This window comes from Ctenopharyngodon idella, chromosome 10 (genome assembly GCF_019924925.1).
Source record: "Ctenopharyngodon idella isolate HZGC_01 chromosome 10, HZGC01, whole genome shotgun sequence".
In the NCBI taxonomy this organism is placed as follows: domain Eukaryota; kingdom Metazoa; phylum Chordata; class Actinopteri; order Cypriniformes; family Xenocyprididae; genus Ctenopharyngodon; species Ctenopharyngodon idella.
The window spans coordinates 40646669-40664365 of NC_067229.1; the positions used below are offsets into that span (position 1 = coordinate 40646669).

At 36.9% G+C, this 17697-nt stretch overlaps 1 protein-coding gene across 11 annotated transcripts in view; it reads left to right on the forward strand.

The window, feature by feature from the left end:
• nbeaa (neurobeachin a) overlaps window positions 1–17177 on the forward strand; it is a 139591-nt gene extending 122414 nt beyond the window's left edge. For all 11 annotated transcript variants that reach the window (XM_051910022.1, XM_051910023.1, XM_051910028.1 and 8 more), the window contains 24 exons: window positions 1675–1736; window positions 3146–3210; window positions 3423–3531; window positions 3650–3816; window positions 3920–4044; window positions 4336–4482; window positions 5423–5559; window positions 5793–5910; window positions 6005–6107; window positions 6753–6868; window positions 7013–7125; window positions 7502–7642; window positions 7741–7860; window positions 7944–8096; window positions 8378–8545; window positions 10572–10661; window positions 11249–11441; window positions 11527–11598; window positions 12166–12321; window positions 12435–12605; window positions 13372–13473; window positions 13692–13888; window positions 13982–14133; window positions 15327–17177. In XM_051910022.1, coding sequence (XP_051765982.1) covers window positions 1675–1736; window positions 3146–3210; window positions 3423–3531; window positions 3650–3816; window positions 3920–4044; window positions 4336–4482; window positions 5423–5559; window positions 5793–5910; window positions 6005–6107; window positions 6753–6868; window positions 7013–7125; window positions 7502–7642; window positions 7741–7860; window positions 7944–8096; window positions 8378–8545; window positions 10572–10661; window positions 11249–11441; window positions 11527–11598; window positions 12166–12321; window positions 12435–12605; window positions 13372–13473; window positions 13692–13888; window positions 13982–14133; window positions 15327–15417 — 3068 coding nt within the window. In that variant the 3' untranslated portion in view covers window positions 15418–17177. The remainder of the gene's footprint in view (window positions 1–1674; window positions 1737–3145; window positions 3211–3422; window positions 3532–3649; window positions 3817–3919; window positions 4045–4335; window positions 4483–5422; window positions 5560–5792; window positions 5911–6004; window positions 6108–6752; window positions 6869–7012; window positions 7126–7501; window positions 7643–7740; window positions 7861–7943; window positions 8097–8377; window positions 8546–10571; window positions 10662–11248; window positions 11442–11526; window positions 11599–12165; window positions 12322–12434; window positions 12606–13371; window positions 13474–13691; window positions 13889–13981; window positions 14134–15326) is intronic.
• Window positions 17178–17697: the final 520 nt, after the last annotated feature.

Genomic DNA, 17697 nt, shown 5'->3' on the forward strand with positions numbered 1-17697 from the left:
GGACCTTATTGTAAAGTGTTGCCAATTACATACAGAAAATTACATATTTATATTTTTCATTAAGCATCTTCTTTACAAAAAAATGTATGCAACAAATAAACACAAACAAGGAATTGTTTTTAATTTGCACTAATAGCTAATTCCATTAAATAGCCAAAAACTTGCTCACACCAGGCCTGGTCCATCAGGCCATCTTTATTGTTGAGCCCTGTGAGGTTCCTATCGTCATTCGTCTGAAATCAACGGAAGCCCTAAATCTGAAAATCCAGATCTAGTGTGATTCACTTTTGCTTCTTGTTCCACCACTGTCTTTTGTCTCCTTATATTTCCTTTTTTCTCCTCCCCTCCCTCTTTATTGAATCCTCTCCCTCCCCTCCCCTTCCTGTTGTCCTGTCAGGCTTTAATGTCTGTGCTCTCACCTTGTCTTGACCTCCTCACAGTTTAATGTTTGTCTGTTTTTGTTGTCTTATTAAAGCAGAACTATGTGTAAACAGATCCAATTTATCACTTTAAACCAAATAAAAGTGTAATTTTATAATACACACATGTACAGTGGGGTTCAAAGGTCTGCACTTAATATCTGGGATTTAAAATTCAATTTAAACCTAGAAATACACTAAGGGCCCTATCATACACCCAGCGCAATGCAACGCCAGGTGCGACGCAAGTGTTTTTTGCTAGTTTCAGCCCGACGCAGTTATCATTTTCACGTCCTGCGCCACATTGTTTAAATAGCAAATGCACTCGTGCCCATCTGTTCGCCCATGGGCATGCTGGTCTGAAAACAAGGTGTGTTCAGGTGCATTGTTGGCGTGTTGCCATTTTGAGGCAACTGAAAACGACTGCTCCATTGACCAACAAAAACCTGGTCGAAAGTTAATGGCGCAGTATTTTTTTTACTTATATATTTATTTAAAGAGTGCGTTAGTAATATGCGCCTATAGGTGGGTAACCAAACACGGATAAACTCTGCTTGTTACACACACAGGGACACGCAGAAGCACAAAAACATGCCAAATATTAAAAATAAAAGGATTACAATGTAAAAGATTATTATTGTGTACATAAAGATAAAAATGCCTACTTGTCATAATGGTTAGTGATTGCATGTATCAGAATTACCTACTTGCAGTAATGATGAATGAAACTGGCTAATTATTTGACCAATCGTGGCAATACACACGTATTTAAACTGACTCATCAGGTTGAGGTTGTCTTTATTCCACCACGTAAATAGAAATCTGCCATGGTGCAAGCGCACCTGGCTTTTAAATGGAATGGGAGATGACACTCTGATTGGTTTATTGCATGTCACGCCCAAAACACACCCATGACTTATTAAGAGACAAGGTACAACCCTTTTGGACCATGTGTCTGGTTGGCCCATCATTTTTTCCATCGTTAGACTAGCAATAGTGTATTCAGACACGCCCTGGCTAAGTGCACCTGCGCCATCCGCTTCAGACCATACGCTTAGATCGCTAAAATGGGGCCCTAAAACCTTTAGGATTTTTAGGAAGTTAAAAATGATGAATGTTATGATGTAGAAAAGCTAAGAAAGTTTTTGCAATTTTTTTGCACATTTGGTCTTTCTTTTGGAACCCACTGATTTTTATTCACATCTCTTAGACATGTGCATGCTAAAATCTGTTTTCTGTCAATGCACTGCCACAGGTTTAGTTTGTATGAAGTCCAGCACATCGGTAGTGGAGCTTGTCATGCTGTTGTGCTCACAGGTGAGATTTCTCTCTTTATTCTCTCCTAATCCATATTGACTATTTTATTTTGACTTCCTTTAATCCTTCAGACTTTAAACCACCAAAGAGCCACTGACTTTTACTGTTTTCTATCACCTCTACATGTTCATTCAAATTTCAGGCTTTATAAAATCCAAATAAAATAAACTGCATTTAAACAGCTTAAAATCTTGGAAAGGGTCAGTCCTGCAACATTTCGCCAGTCTCATGAGCCTCTTTTGGAGCTAGTCTTTGAGCTGGATCTAAACAGGATCCGATTTCAGACCCACCCTAAAGTATGCTGAAGCTAGTGCGGCTATCACTGCATACTTTTAAACGAGACCCATTTGCTTACATTTATGCATTTGGCAGGTGCTTTTATCCAAAGAAACTTGCATTGCATTCAATTTGTACATTTTAGCAGTTCATGCATTCCCTTGGAATCAAACACAAGACCTTTACTAGCACCATGCTCTACTGTTTGAGCTACAGGAATGCTGCTTTAGCTTCCAGTAACACCTCTAAACTTCAAGTGTTAAGATTCTAAAAGCATTCCTGTTGTTTTTCACAGTCTTTATGTGGAATATGATTAACCAACAGTGTCTGAAATTATTTACAGTTTTTAGAAGTGAAGAATTTTCACTTACCTTTAAGACACTCCATGAAAATCCACCACTGCGCTCCATAATTGCCATCAATCTACATAAGAAAAAAATTCACTTTTCTTACCACTAATCAAACATTTAAAAACCAAATGATCATACATCTACATCTGGATGTCAGATTCTTATACTAGGAACCCCACTGAACCTCTTTGAACTCTTCTGAAAGATCTAGATTTCTGAATACAGCATCTCAGCAGGCTTCCTCTGCCTTCAAAGTTGGAGTTAAGATTAGGGAGGTTTAGGGTGTAGCAGTGGCCCATCCAATGTTTGATGCCCTCTCATCCTCCTCTCCCCTCCCTCCCCTCTACTTCCCATCATCACTCCATCAGCACATATAGTATTACTGAAGCTCCAGGCCCTCCATTAGTGGCTCAGGGGACGAAACTGTACCCTAAATATTGATTGGCAGGAAGCAGAAGGTAATGGGAGCTGACTGTGGTGTGTCCTTCTAGAAGCATCTGCAGTGGATGCTAAGTGCATTCTGCCTCATTCTCAATAATCACTCTCGCTTATCTGGCAAAGAGCCAATCAGGAAAGATCATCAGTGCGTCTCTTCAGCAACCACATCAGGCGCCTATATAATCCACTCTGAAAAAAGACACAAACACTGTCTTTATTATCATAAAAATACGCAGTAATTTAGCATTTTACTCTTCACATATTTAGAATTTCAGTACTTCACTTGGCTTCAGCACAATAAAATGTTTTATTTAGCTCCATAATGATTATTTTGTGGTGTTATAGGAATGGCAGAACTCCATACAGAAGAACGCAGGACTTGCATTCATTGAACTTATTAATGAGGGGCGGTAAGTGCAAGTTATTTTTTTTAGTCATATTTCATACCAAAACCAATGTACACTTCCTCCATTTGGATTTCTATGAGATCTGGTGCAATATATTGGAAGGAGATGCTCTTTATGCAAAAGTATGCAAAAATAAGAGTATTCATTTTAGGTTTATGCTGTTAGAATGAAGGCAGTTGGTGTCGTTTACATATTTCAAGTGGTTTATGTTTCAGGCTTCTGTGTCACGCCATGAAGGATCACATTGTCCGTGTCGCCAATGAGGCTGAGTTTATCCTCAACAGGCAGAGAGCAGAAGATGTTCACAAACATGCTGAGTTTGAGGTCAGTCAGTCCTTGTGGATCACTGTGCCCATGGGTTCATGTTTAATTGCTTATCATACATGAAGTACAAAAGGGACTCCACCATGTGAAGATAATTTCCTTTGTTCTTCCGTAATAGTCCAACTGTGCCCAGTATGCTGCAGACAGGCGGGAAGAGGAGAAGATGTGTGATCACCTGATCAGTGCCGCCAAGCACAGAGATCACGTGACCGCAAACCAGCTGAAACAGAAGATCCTCAACATTCTGACCAATAAGCATGGAGCGTGGGGAACCATGTCACAGAGGTTCACAATCTCACAGCTTCCTGTTAACCTTTGCTACTGGATTTCTGTTTCTTCCTCTTGTTTTCTGGATATTCATCACCTCTTCTTCTCTTTACCACCTCAGTCAGCTGCATGATTTCTGGCGTTTGGACTACTGGGAGGATGACTTGCGCAGGAGGCGGAGATTTGTACGTAATGCCTTTGGCTCCACCCACCCGGACGTGGCTCTCAAATCTCTGGAGGAATACGGTCAGCCACAACAAAGCCTTAACCCCTCAATTTAATTTACAGTGTTCAAATATGTCTCTTCTCCTATGATCATAGACATTAAAATGTAGTGATGTGTGTCCATTACACTATTTTAATAAAACATTCACATTCTTGACAGAAAAATAGATATTTGTAAAATGTTTTAATTCTAGACATGTTTTTGAAGAAACATATCATAGATTTATGAAACATTAAATAATTAAAGTAAAAAAACAAGCATCATACTATTATAGTATATATATATTTTTATTTTTATTTTTTGTATGGCAGGCCCTGAGGAAGAAGAGAGCATGAAGTCAAAGAAGTCATTTCGCAGTCATTCGGTAGTCAATCAGAACCCTGAGACGGAGCTGATGTTGGAAGGAGATGATGATGCCGTCAGTCTGCTGCAGGAGAAAGAGATTGACAACCTTGCAGGTATTCAGCATCTCTGCTGCTCTCAGACGGCTATTACTCACAAGCAGCCTCCTCAAATCCCATTGTAAGGGTGCCATAGCATTATTAAACAAATTAGTCTTAAAGGCCAGCCTGCACCAACAGCGCCGCTCTAGCTGTTTATGTTGAAACCATTAGTGTGGTGGTTCTTTGATGTATTGTTGATGCATGTGCTAATGTATTCAACTGTACTTTATTCCCAGTGGCTTTTCGTCCGAGGGTATTTATCTCAAGAGGCAAGTTTGGTCTTTCAGTAAACGAGTATGCTAATTAATGTTTTAGCCCAGAACAAGCTTCAGCCCCTCAGCCTTTTGATGCAGATCTCAACTGAATCCGCACAAGAGTGTGATTATGAGCTTAAGTGCTACATCTGATTTTGACATTGAATATCTGAATCACTAAATTAACCAATTAACGCTTATCAAAGTAACCACTTATTCATTATCTAAATGAGCCACTGACTGTATTTAACATATTATGGCTATTTAATCATTATTTTTTATAATGATCTTTATTTATAAAGGTCTTTATTGAACTAATGAGCTTGTTTTTTCCTTAGATTTTTCTTTTTCACAGAATACTTTCTTAGTCAATTGGATCAAAGAGGTCTATGTCTATTCATCTCAACGTGGAGAATGTGGTTTGAAATCTGATGTCTTTGATCATGTGAATTCATGAGATCATGAGCTGTAGGAAAATAACATGTCGATAACAGAAATCAGCTGATGGCACCACTAAAATGCAAATTTTTAAAGACCATTAATGGTGAAAGACACTTCAAACTGAATTAGATTTACTGGTCTTGAAAGAACTGGTCTGGAAATCCCAAGTTATTGGAAAATCTAACCATAATCACTTGTGATTTTCACTAATCCAGGACTCAGGACTTAAATGTCTCATTATGTGGCATGGTTTCTTTCAGGTCCGGTGGTTTTGAGCACTCCGGCCCAGCTCGTTGCTCCTGTGATTGTTGCTAGAGGGACGTTGTCAATCACCACAACAGAAATCTATTTTGAGGTGGACGAGGATGATCCAACTTTCAAAAAGATTGATGCAAAGGTATGCGCCACTGCCAATGTCACGCTATGAGTTATAGCCTCATTTTTTTTACTTTGGAGTTTACACTTTTTATTTTACACAGAATTATTGAAGATTTTATCAGTTGACAGGAATATTATCCAGTCAGAATTTCTGGATCATACATTGCCGTTGCTATTGTCTCATACTCTGTCTTCTGTGCCAACTACAGTTACTTTGTTTGTATCTAAATTCTGCGCTTGTGTGTTTGACAGGTGTTGGCGTATACTGAGGGTCTACATGGGAAATGGATGTTCAGTGAGATCAGAGCAGTTTTTTCCAGACGTTACCTGCTCCAAAATACTGGTTTAGAGGTCTTCATGGCCAACAGGAGTAAGACATCAACATGCCAAACAGCAATGTCAAATTGATGTTTAATTCAACGTTTTTTAAATAACACTTTTTTTTCATCATATCATCTCCACAGCATCCGTCATGTTCAACTTCCCAGATCAGGCCACAGTAAAGAAGGTAGTGTACAGTTTACCTCGGGTTGGCGTTGGCACCAGCTATGGCCTCCCTCAGGCAAGGTAAGGTCTTTGATGTTGGCTTTTTAAAATTGAAACTGGCACTGTGATATGAGATCAGTTTAGGAGTGGTTCTTATTTGACTAAACGTTTAATTAATAGTAACGTTAATTAATAGTAATTAATAGTAAATAATAGGGTTGTCAAAACTACTGACTTCGGTACCAAGTTGCTACTGAAATTTTAAAAATGTGATGTTACCAGCATTTCCCCCTAGCATTTTGAGCGCTGTTGAGCGGATTCTTAAACACCTCTGATTGGCCATTGTGTTCAAGCGCTCAACAGATGTGTCTGTGATTCTCTACAATGATCAACGCTTAATAAACATGTTGTAAATAGACATTGTTGACATTGCAAGTAGACATGCTCATTGAAGAGTGTCAAAGATGTCTATTTACAACGTGTTTTTGAAGCGTTGATCATTGTAGCCAATCACAGACATATCTGTTGAGCACGTGAGTATGATGGCCAATCAGAGGTGTTTAAGAATCTGCTCAACAGCGCTCAAAATGCTAGGGGGAAATGCTGGCATCGTCACATTTTTAAAATTTCAGTACAGAAGTCAGTACTTTTGACAACACTAATAGTAAATGTGTTATTAGCCTATGCTAACTGATTGTTCTTGTTATTTTGCTGTTTCTCCCATAGACGGATCTCTCTGGCAACGCCAAGACAGCTTTTTAAATCATCTAACATGACTCAAAGATGGCAGCGGAGGGAGATTTCAAATTTTGAGTATCTCATGTTCCTCAACACTATTGCAGGTACAACTGTTTTCATGTCTGCAGAAATAAGTTTCCTACGATTACAACTAATAGTTTCATCACTACAAGCGATATAATATAACTAATAGTGATATATAAGTTACATGCTCACACACAGCATACCCTGTTGATATTTGTTTGCAGGGAGGACCTATAATGATCTGAACCAGTATCCTGTCTTCCCCTGGGTCCTGACTAACTACGAGTCAGAGGACCTGGATCTTACCTTGCCTGGGAATTTCCGGGATCTCTCAAAGGTGTGCCGTTCCTGTCTTTTACCATAACTAATTTAAAGCTACACAAATCACCCAGAATTTAGTTTGAATCATAGTAAAATAGTTAAAAATCACAGTTTTTGAATCAAATTTACAGTGATTTTTGGACCCCACTGTTTGTTTTAGTAATTTTAATTTAATTTAATCAAATCTTATTAGTTTACTGACTCCAAACATTTGAATCCTACTGTACATAAAATAAATTTAACACTTTAAATATAACAGCATACCCAACATACAGAGCCCTGAATCCAAAGTGAGCCATAGTTTGTTTGTTTGTTTGTTTTTTCTTCTTTTTTTTTTTGTCATTTGGTTAATATAATAACAGAATTCCTTTCTCTCTTTCCTGTTAATGTAGCCAATCGGAGCGCTGAATCCAAAGCGAGCCGTGTTCTATGCCGAACGCTATGAGACATGGGAGGATGACGGAACTCCGCCCCATCATTACGCATCACTCTACTCCACTGCGGCGTCTACTCTCTTCTGGCTCGTCAGGATAGTGAGTCCTCATTATGGTCTATTTTTATTGTATTGTCTCTCATAACTTCAAAATCTTGATTGTACCCTAAACCCTAACCCACTTTCTCAATCTCACAGGAACCATTCACCACATTTTTCTTGAATTGTAATAACAACAAGTTCGACCATCCCGACCGGACGTTTTCTGGCATCGCACGCTCTTGGCGAAGTTGCCAGAGGGACACGTCTGATGTTAGGGTGAGCTAAAGTTTGAGATAAAACGGTGCTGTAACTGATTGTATTTCTGTGCTGTGAAGTCAACATGTTTGTTTGTATGACAGGAATTGATCCCTGAGTTCTACTACCTCCCTGAGATGTTTGTGAACAGCAGCGGATATGACCTGGGGATGAGAGAAGACAGGACAGCCGTGTGTGACGTGGAACTACCAGTCTGGGCCAAAAAACCAGAGGATTTTGTTCGTATTAACAGGATGGTGAGGGATAGAAAGATTATGTGTGTGTCTAAGCACCTTTGTTTGGTCAACATTAATGTGCAATTTCAACTGCCATTAGGATAAATAGTCCAATTCAGCCAGTTTTCTCAAATGTGTCAAGAATCAAAGTCAGATGAGACCAGTTCCCTGAATAGAGCCACTCTAGTTTGTAGAGAAAAGAAATAAACTTTGAACCTCATGCAGCCTTTACAAGGCTAGTAATTTCTTTTCGAAGCCCTGATTGTTCCTCATATTAACCCTGTTGTCCTCTGCCATGTCAGGCGCTGGAGAGTGAATTTGTGTCCTGTCAGTTGCACCAGTGGATCGATCTCATCTTCGGCTACAAGCAGAGAGGCCCAGAGGCCATTAGGGCTCTCAACGTTTTCCATTACCTGTCTTACGAGGGCTCTGTGAACTTGGACACCATCACCGACCCCCAGCTCAGAGAGGTAAGACCCCTCGTCTCAGAGGTCAGTGAGCATTGATTCAACTGAGGTTATTGATCTAGGAACTTGCTCTACTTGTGTGAATCGTATTAAGCTGTTTTCGATGAGTTTCTATCAGACATTGACCAGTGTTGTTTTTTTCTGAAACATAGTAATTTTCCCAATAGATTTGTTTGAGTAATGTTTGCTGAATGAAATGCAGAACTGACTTTTATTTTAGTTAAAATACAGGGTTTGTACAAGGTGCTTAAAGTGCATGAAGTACTTGAATTTGACTTTTTGAAATTTAAGTCCTGGAAAACCCTTGAAAACAGCCATATGAAGAGGTTCTTGAAAAGTGCTTGAATTATTGAAATACAATATATATGAACTTATTGTTTAATTTTTTTTTATTTTTTTTTCGAAAAAACACAAATTCAATCTTGTCGTGCAAAATTAACGCTGCAGCCCCTCTGAGATATAGAGACATTTCGCATGGCTATGAGTTTGATATTAAGTATATAAGTAGCTTTCATTCTTCAGGTCAATCATATATTCATGGGGGAAAATCAGTTTGAATGAGGAAAGATATCTTTGTCATAGTATCATAGTTTTTAGTGGTTAAGGGGATTTCACATGACTTGGGACAGCACTGGTCAGTGGATTGATCTCTATGAAGTGAAGCGTCAGATTCAGCTTGACCCTGAAAGACATTTTATTTTTCGGTTGCGCCTTATAAGGTGTTGTTCAAAGTTAAAATAATTTCCTTGTTTACAACCTTGCTTCATTCCAGAATAAATTTAATGAACAGTCTACTAACTTACTCTTAAAGTCAGTCCCTTGCTGCCACCTACTGGCATAACTATGCATTAAAGTCATTGATAAATCTCCATCGTTAAAGGGATAGTTCACCCAAAAATCAAAATTCTGTCATCAGTTACTCACCGTCAAGTTGTTCCAAACCTGTATTAATTTCTTTGTTCTGTTGAACACAAAGGAAGAAATTTGGAAAAATATTTGTAACCAAGCAGATCTCGCCCTCCCCCCATTGACCACCATAGTATTTTTTTTCCCTACTATGGTAGTCAATGGGGGGCGAGATCTGTTTGGTTACAAACGTTCTTCCAAATATCTCTTCCTATGTAACAACTTGAGGGCGAGTAAATTATGACAGAATTTTCATTTTTGGGTGATCTATCCCTTTAACATACAGCATTTGCATTTATTATGCGTTATTAAATAAGTTTTAAGTTGTGTTTTTGATACCTTATATCTGTAATTTGAGTTAAAAAACATATATAAATAAAAATGAATTGTTTGATAAGTGCTGATCGTAGTCCTTGAAAAGTCCTTGAAAGTCCTGGAATTTCATTTTACAGAATCTGTACAAACCCTGAAAATAGTAAAAATAAATAAAATAACTTTTTTTTACTTGAGTAAAAATAAATAAAACAAAATTAAATAAGACAAAAAAAAAAACATATTAAATGTTATAACAACATAACATTGAATAGTACATATTCAATAATAATTATTATTCTTAAAATGCTTAATGTCATTAATTAAGATTGACAAAATGCTTAATGGTAATAGTTAATCTATTTTTTTAACTCAAAAAGTCTAATAATTTATTAAACAATTCTTATAAAATTCAAATATTATATTACTATTATCATATTACTATTATACTATTATATTTCTATTATTAAACAAACTAAAACATTGAACTAATTAATCTGTGAAAACCATTGTTTCCTGTTTAACACAAGAGTGCAGTGCTGTTGTTGTTCATTGGTAGACCTGATATTAGAACCAATAGAATATTAGTAAAAAAAAAACAAAAAAGTCTTGATCATCAGTCTTTAATGGTGTCCCTGTCAATGTCCTTCTCTCCTCTGTCCAGAATGAGTGAATGTATTTCATTTCTAAACGCAGCATGCTGACAGCAGTGCTCTGCTTGTTTTTCCATGTCTGTCTGATGTGAGGCAGCTCAGAAGTCTGTCAACTAAAGACGTAACAGCTTGTTTTGTCTCTTTTGTCATCTGTGTAGACCATGGAGGCTCAAATTCAATCATTTGGACAGGCTCCATCACAGCTGCTAATAGAGCCTCACCCTCCACGCAGCTCCGCCATGCACCTGGTGAGACTTTTCTTAGTCTTTTTTTGAGACAGCTATTTTATTGAGATCTATATTACATCTCTTTTATCAATTATCTATATTAGATCTTTTTTTAGTAGATCAATATTGTTTCTTGTTATTTGATTCATTACATCTTTTATCATGATTTGTTTTATTACATACCTTTTATGTAGATCAGTATTATGCTTTGTGCGATGCACCAAATTTGTATGGCCTCATAAATGCGAAATGCTGCCACAAAATCAATGGCAGATAGTACATAAAATTCAGATTATCATGCAATAGATGGGATTTATCGCATCACACCTGGTTAGGACACGGATTTACACCTAGCTAGGCTGCCTAGGGTTGGATGTTATACACATCACCCAAACTCCTCCCCATCCTGACAGTTCAAACCAACCCAAAACTGATCCTGAACCATATCCTTACCCACAATCCTGCCCTGTGCTTTTCACCTTGTTTGCTCCATTGTAATTTACCTTTCTAATTCCCTGTCCCTTCCTCTCTCCTTTTACTTCCCTGTTTTTCCTCTTCTCCTTCCTCCCTTCCTGTTCCTGCTCCTCTTTCTCTCTTCTGCTCATCAGTGTTTCCTTCCTCAGAGTCCTCTGATGTTTAAGGACCAGATGCAGCAAGATGTAATCATGGTGCTAAAATTCCCCTCCAACTCTCCCGTCACGCATGTGGCGGCCAACACGCTGCCTCACCTCAGCATTCCTGCTGCGGTCACAGTCACATGCAGCCGGCTGTTCGCCGTCAACCGCTGGCACAACACAGTCGGTGAGTCACAGCATAACAGTTCACCTAAGGATCTTTATTTTTCAGGTCAAGTTTTTTCACAAGATTAATTGTATGTTTTGTGCAGGTCTCAGAGGTGCTCCGGGATATTCTTTAGAACAGGCTCATCACCTCCCGATTGAGATGGACTCTCTGATTGGTGAGTTTCTCAGATCATGTGTCCGTGTGTTTTTACTTTTTACATCACTAGGGACAGTTCTGAAATTCCTTCAGTTGATAGACAGATGAAGCTTGTTTGTCTTTAAACCAAAGACTTTAGATATACAATGACGGTACACTAATATTACTTACAAATGGGAGAAAGTGCAACGTGCAATATGGCAGAATAAGTCCTCCCTTATAAGTAAAAGAACCAATCACCAATCAGTCACTGCAGCTGCTGTTAGAAGCTCTGGTTCCTGAGACACATGCTTAGGACTACACAAGCACATTGGCTCATCCAGCCTGAAATATATGCTTTTTAGCATAAGTAACAACATTTGTGGAACAGTTCGTCTCAGACTTTGTTGCTGATTTGAAATATGTAGTTTAAATCTGAGTGTGGCAAGCAGTTTTTGAGATTTTAGAGTTTTCCCATTCAAATAGATGACTTGGTTTTGGATGCCCAAAATAGCTGCAGAGTGAACAGACTTTCCTTGAAAAGGACAGCTCAAAACAGACATTTTTTTTTCCAATATTCACACCTGGCCTGTGTTTTCTTTCCCAGCCAATAACTCTGGCATTAGTAAAAGGCAGATCACAGATTTGGTGGATCAAAGCATCCAGATCAACACGCACTGCTTTGTGGTGACAGCCGACAACCGCTACATCCTGGCATGTGGTTTCTGGGACAAGAGTTTCCGTGTTTACTCCACCGAGACAGGTGCGTGTGTCTTTCATGATTTTGTATGTCAAGTAGCACATATAAAATACTTTCACTCTTTACTACAGAGAAAATGTGATGTATATGTGCTGACCTGGTCACTCCTCATTCAGGGAAGCTCACTCAGATCGTGTTTGGCCACTGGGATGTAGTGACTTGTCTTGCGCGATCTGAGTCCTACATTGGGGGGGATTGCTACATCGTCTCCGGCTCACGAGACGCAACCCTTCTGCTGTGGTACTGGAGCGGACGACACCACATCATCGGAGACAATCCCAACAACAGTGAGCCAGTGCACATGAGCATTGATTTGATTAACACAACTCCATGTTCACCAAGGCTGCATTTGATCAAAAATACAAAAAAAGAAAAACAGTAATATTGTAAAATATTATTATGATTTAAAATAACTTTATTTTCGTATTATTTTAAATGTAATTTATTCATGTGATGCATTACTCCAGTCTTCAGTGTCATATGATCCTTCAGAAATCATTCTAATGTGCTAGTTTGCTGCTCAAGAAACATTTCTTAATATTATCAATGTCGAAATGTGCGCTGCTAAATGTTTTTATGGAAACAATAAGTTTTTTTCAGGATTCTTTAATAAATGGAAAGATCAAAAGAACAAATTAAATTATACATCTACTGGTAACATTATAAATGGCTTTACTCTCACTTTTGATCAATTTAATGCGTCCTTGCTGAATAAAAGTAGTTTATTTAAAAAAAAAAAAAAACTTACTGACCCCAAAGTTTTGGGTGGTAGTTTAGTGTACATGATTTCACATGCATATGACATATTTTAATATTTATTTGACTTGTATCAAGATTAAACTACAAGAAAAATGGCATCTAAAATTCTTTCTAAATATATTAACAAACATGTTTCATGTTTCCTTTTTTGTTGCCCACTTGCATACCTTCTTTATCTCATTCCTAACATATCTTCGTTTTGTTTTTTGTTTTAGTGAGTTAATGAGTTTTAATTATGTGGCTCTTAATGGAGATTTTTAAGATAGCAGAACCTGACCTTTTGTTGTTTTGTAGGTGATTATCCAGCACCTAGAGCGGTTCTGACAGGCCATGACCATGAGGTGGTGTGTGTGTCAGTGTGTGCTGAACTGGGACTTGTCATCAGTGGGGCCAAAGGTCAGTCTAAGAGGAAGCAGTCTGAATATTAGCTTATCTGAAATTAGCTATTTTCAGACTAGTATTGGTCTGCAAGAGAATTCATATATATATATATATATATATATATATATATATATATAATATATAACCCATTAGGAATTAAATAAATCTTAAATGTCTGTGTTTGCTGTCTAATGACAGAACTGAGCTGTTCTTGATGTTTTCTTGTTTTACAGAGGGGCCATGTTTGGTGCACACCATCACAGGAGATTTACTGCGGGCCCTGGAGGGCCCCGAGAACTGCCTCCAGCCCCGCCTGATCTCTGTGTCCAGTGAGGGCCACTGTATCATCTACTATGAGAGAGGACACTTCTGTAACTTCAGCATTAATGGAAAACTCTTGGCACAGATGGAGATCAATGACTCCACACGTGTAAGAGGAGACATACAGTACATGTTTAAACAGAAAAAAATACATTCACGCAAAACAGTCTCTGTATTTATCTGAGGTTCATTTCCCCCTCAGGCCATTCTGTTGAGCAGTGATGGTCAGAACTTGGTAACAGGAGGTGATAACGGTGTTGTTGAAGTCTGGCAGGCCTGTGACTTTAAGCAGCTGTATATTTACCCCGGATGTGATGCAGGCATCAGGGCTATGGACCTATCCCATGACCAGAGGTGAGCACACCTGAACTAAAATGAATGCCGGGATGATAGCATTCAAAAGTTTCATAATATACAGTCAAACCAAAAATTATTCAGACACTAGATATATATATATATTTTTTTTTTTTTTTAATTTTACTAGTGGGTGCAGGACACTACAGTTCATTTATGTAAGTGAGGATAGCAAAATAAAGTAAACTGTGACATATTTTACCTAAAAATTCTTCATACAGTGGATATACCTGTACCAGTAAAATTGATTAAAAAAAATTTGGGACCAAAAATTATTCAGACACCTTGTAACACATGTTTTGCTTAAGTGTTATCTGATATTATTAAGATGATTTTTTTCTGACACAGAAAAAGTTTTTTTCTTAACTCTGAGATCTTGTTATATTTTATTAACATTTTTTAAACTATAGTGAATAAACTGTATTAATGAATGAAATGCTCAAGGTGTGAATAAATTTTGGCTTGACTGTATATATACACACACACACATACATACATACATATGCACATTATACACACATACAGTACATACATTAGAGCAGTCATTTCAACAATTTAGTACATTTAATGATAAAAATTAACATCTAATATTTGTTTTTAAATGAATTATAGTAATATATTATGACTATATACATATAAATTTATATATATATATATATATATAGATACACACACACAGTACATAATAATATTTTAATTATTTCAGTTAATAAAACTATGTGAAAATGACTGCCTTAATGTAAATGTGTGTATATATAACTGTAATATATATATATATATATATATATATATATATTATGGCCATTTGGACAGTCATTTTAAAACTTTTGTGCTTTTAATGATGAAGAATTAATTTATAAGTTTTTACATTAGAGCAATCATTTCAAAAATGTAGTACATTTAATTATAAAAATTAATATATAATATTGTTATTATAGTAATAGTATATAGTAATTATAGTAATATAATATGACTGTACATATATACACATTATATATACATTATAATATTTTAATTATTTCAATTAATATATATATATTTATATAGATAGATATGAGCATTAGGACAGTCATTTTAAAAATTGCTTTTAATAATAAAGAATTAATATACACATAATATAATCTATTTATTTATGTACATTATGGAAATGTATAATTTTTATAAATGAATGTATTTTTTATATATATTTTCAGGACTTTGATCACTGGGATGGCGTCAGGCAGCATTGTGGCATTTAACATTGATTTCAATCGATGGCACTACGAACATCAGAACAGATACTGAGACAGAACAGAGAGACAGAGACAGGAGGAGAGAGGGACCTTGTTTAAAGCTTGCAGATAAAGCAGTGAGAAAGGTCGAGTTCATTTCCTGCTAGACAGTTGATGGTGTCCCTGTAAGTTCAGGGTGGAGTTAAACCCAGATGAAAACACAAGACATATCTCTAACGTTACTTAGACCTTTAGGGTTGTCCTTCACTCCCCACATACTATGATGAGTTGCCTAAAGTCCTTTTGTCTGCAAAGATCATCGTAAAGGATCGAAGCCAGGAGGACAGCAGGACTGGATGGACTGTACCGCAGTTCCCTGCAGAAGAGGCTTTGAGATAAACCACCAACAAAACAGATTTTTTGGGAGGGTTGAGGGAGGGAGGGGTTCTGGGATGAGATTAAGACGCAGCGGTGAACTTAATCTTTGTAAATACAAACTGCAACAGTGCAGTTCCTCACAGCAAGGGGATAAAAATCATACTTCCCGCTTGCTCTCTATTACGGAAGATCCCATCACCTTTAATTTATTAATGACTTGCTGTAAGATATTGTGTAGTTCCAACGAAATGATGATGAAGGCCTGCCGATTCACAGGGAGGAAGTGAACTGATCTGACAGGAAACAAGCTTCTCTTTCCTCTTTGTATATTTGGTAATTGTTTTGTCATATATGTAAATATTGTGATGGTTAGGAAAGCCAGGCATGTAAGCGGGCCATAAAAAAGAAAATAAAGAGGAGAAAAAGCAACAAAAAAAGAAACCCTCCCTCACTCACACGTTTCATTATTTATGAGAGAAAAAAAATTATTAATGTTAAAGTTTTTGTATCAGACACTTTGCACCGGTAACTTCCCATAATTTATCAATGTATAAGGAATTTTTCTTTTTTTTTTTTTCTTTTTTTTTGGGTTTCCTACCATATTTAGGCCCATTCTCCATTATATAATTTGTGCATTGATGTTTGTTGTATTTAAATAATTAATATTATAATCATATGTGATGATTACGTTGTACAACCACAGCCACAGTAAGCAATATCCTTGTAGCCAAGAGTGACTGCAGAAACGCAGTTTAACACGTGGATTAAGATATTTGAAATCCGCACACACGCATACTGAGACATTTTTTTCATCCCCCTCTTTAAAAAGTGTGAGAGAAAAGAGTGAGAAGAATATTTTTTCAATCAGCAACACTATGATACTGAAATATAGTCATTTTACTACAGAGGTGCAATTAATAGTCCGCTGGAAGCTTAAACGGAGTTAAGAAATGAAAAATGAATAAATTATGCAAATAATTTGTTGATCTGCCTCGTCATTGGCCATTGGATGTGAATATAGATGAGACAGCAGCGCATACATAACATGCAGGTCTGTCTCCGTGTAGGTGAGTGGTTAGTACTGTATATTTGATTTGATTTGTACATTTGCTAAATATCTTTTGTTCATTTATTTTGCAAGATGTATCTGATCATGATGATTGCATATAATTTTAATTTATAATTTTATTTTATTTGTCTGCATCGTTTGTGGAGAGGAGAGGAATAGTTTATTGGCAGGAAGTAAATAATGGATGATTTATTCAGATTCAGATGTAATTTTTAAATTCAGTCCCCACCTGCTGTTTCATGCATTTGCTGCAACTTGAATAAGCCAGAATCTCACAGGTGTCTCAAAATGTTTAAATATTAATTCATGCCAATATATAGATCAATAACTGTAAAATAAAATTGTTTCCTTTTTGTCGTATTTACAATAAAACAAGCCAAAACATCTTTTTGAGGTATTTGTGTTTTTTTTTCTTAAACAACTTGTGACAGCAGTCCTGATTTCAATGAGGTCACATACTGTTGCTTTTTCATGATCTACGCATTCAAACCGCTTCACAATAGCCTACTGTGAAACCATTTTGAATCAGTTTCAGAGTGTATCAAACTTCGTTACGTCCAAATGTCAGAAAAGAATACACTCATGGTAATGGCATTTAGTGATATCAATTACAGTTGAATGAAAATGCTTGCTGTTGTTTTTGGTTGCTTATACAGCTTTGCAGACTTCAGAGTTCAAGCAGAGTTTTTGCAAATTTAAACTATATTTAAAAATATTTATTTGGTCCAGTATTTTATTGGTTAATCTTTTACAATCAAGCATGTTGTGAGCATCTGTGCACGTCGGACTACAAACCCAGATAACAGTTCCCAGAACGTAGTTTTTATGGTTTGTTTTTGGTTAGCCAGGAAAGTTTTCTTAATGTTCCCAGAATGTTAGTTTTTTTTTTGGTTCCCAGAACGTTAT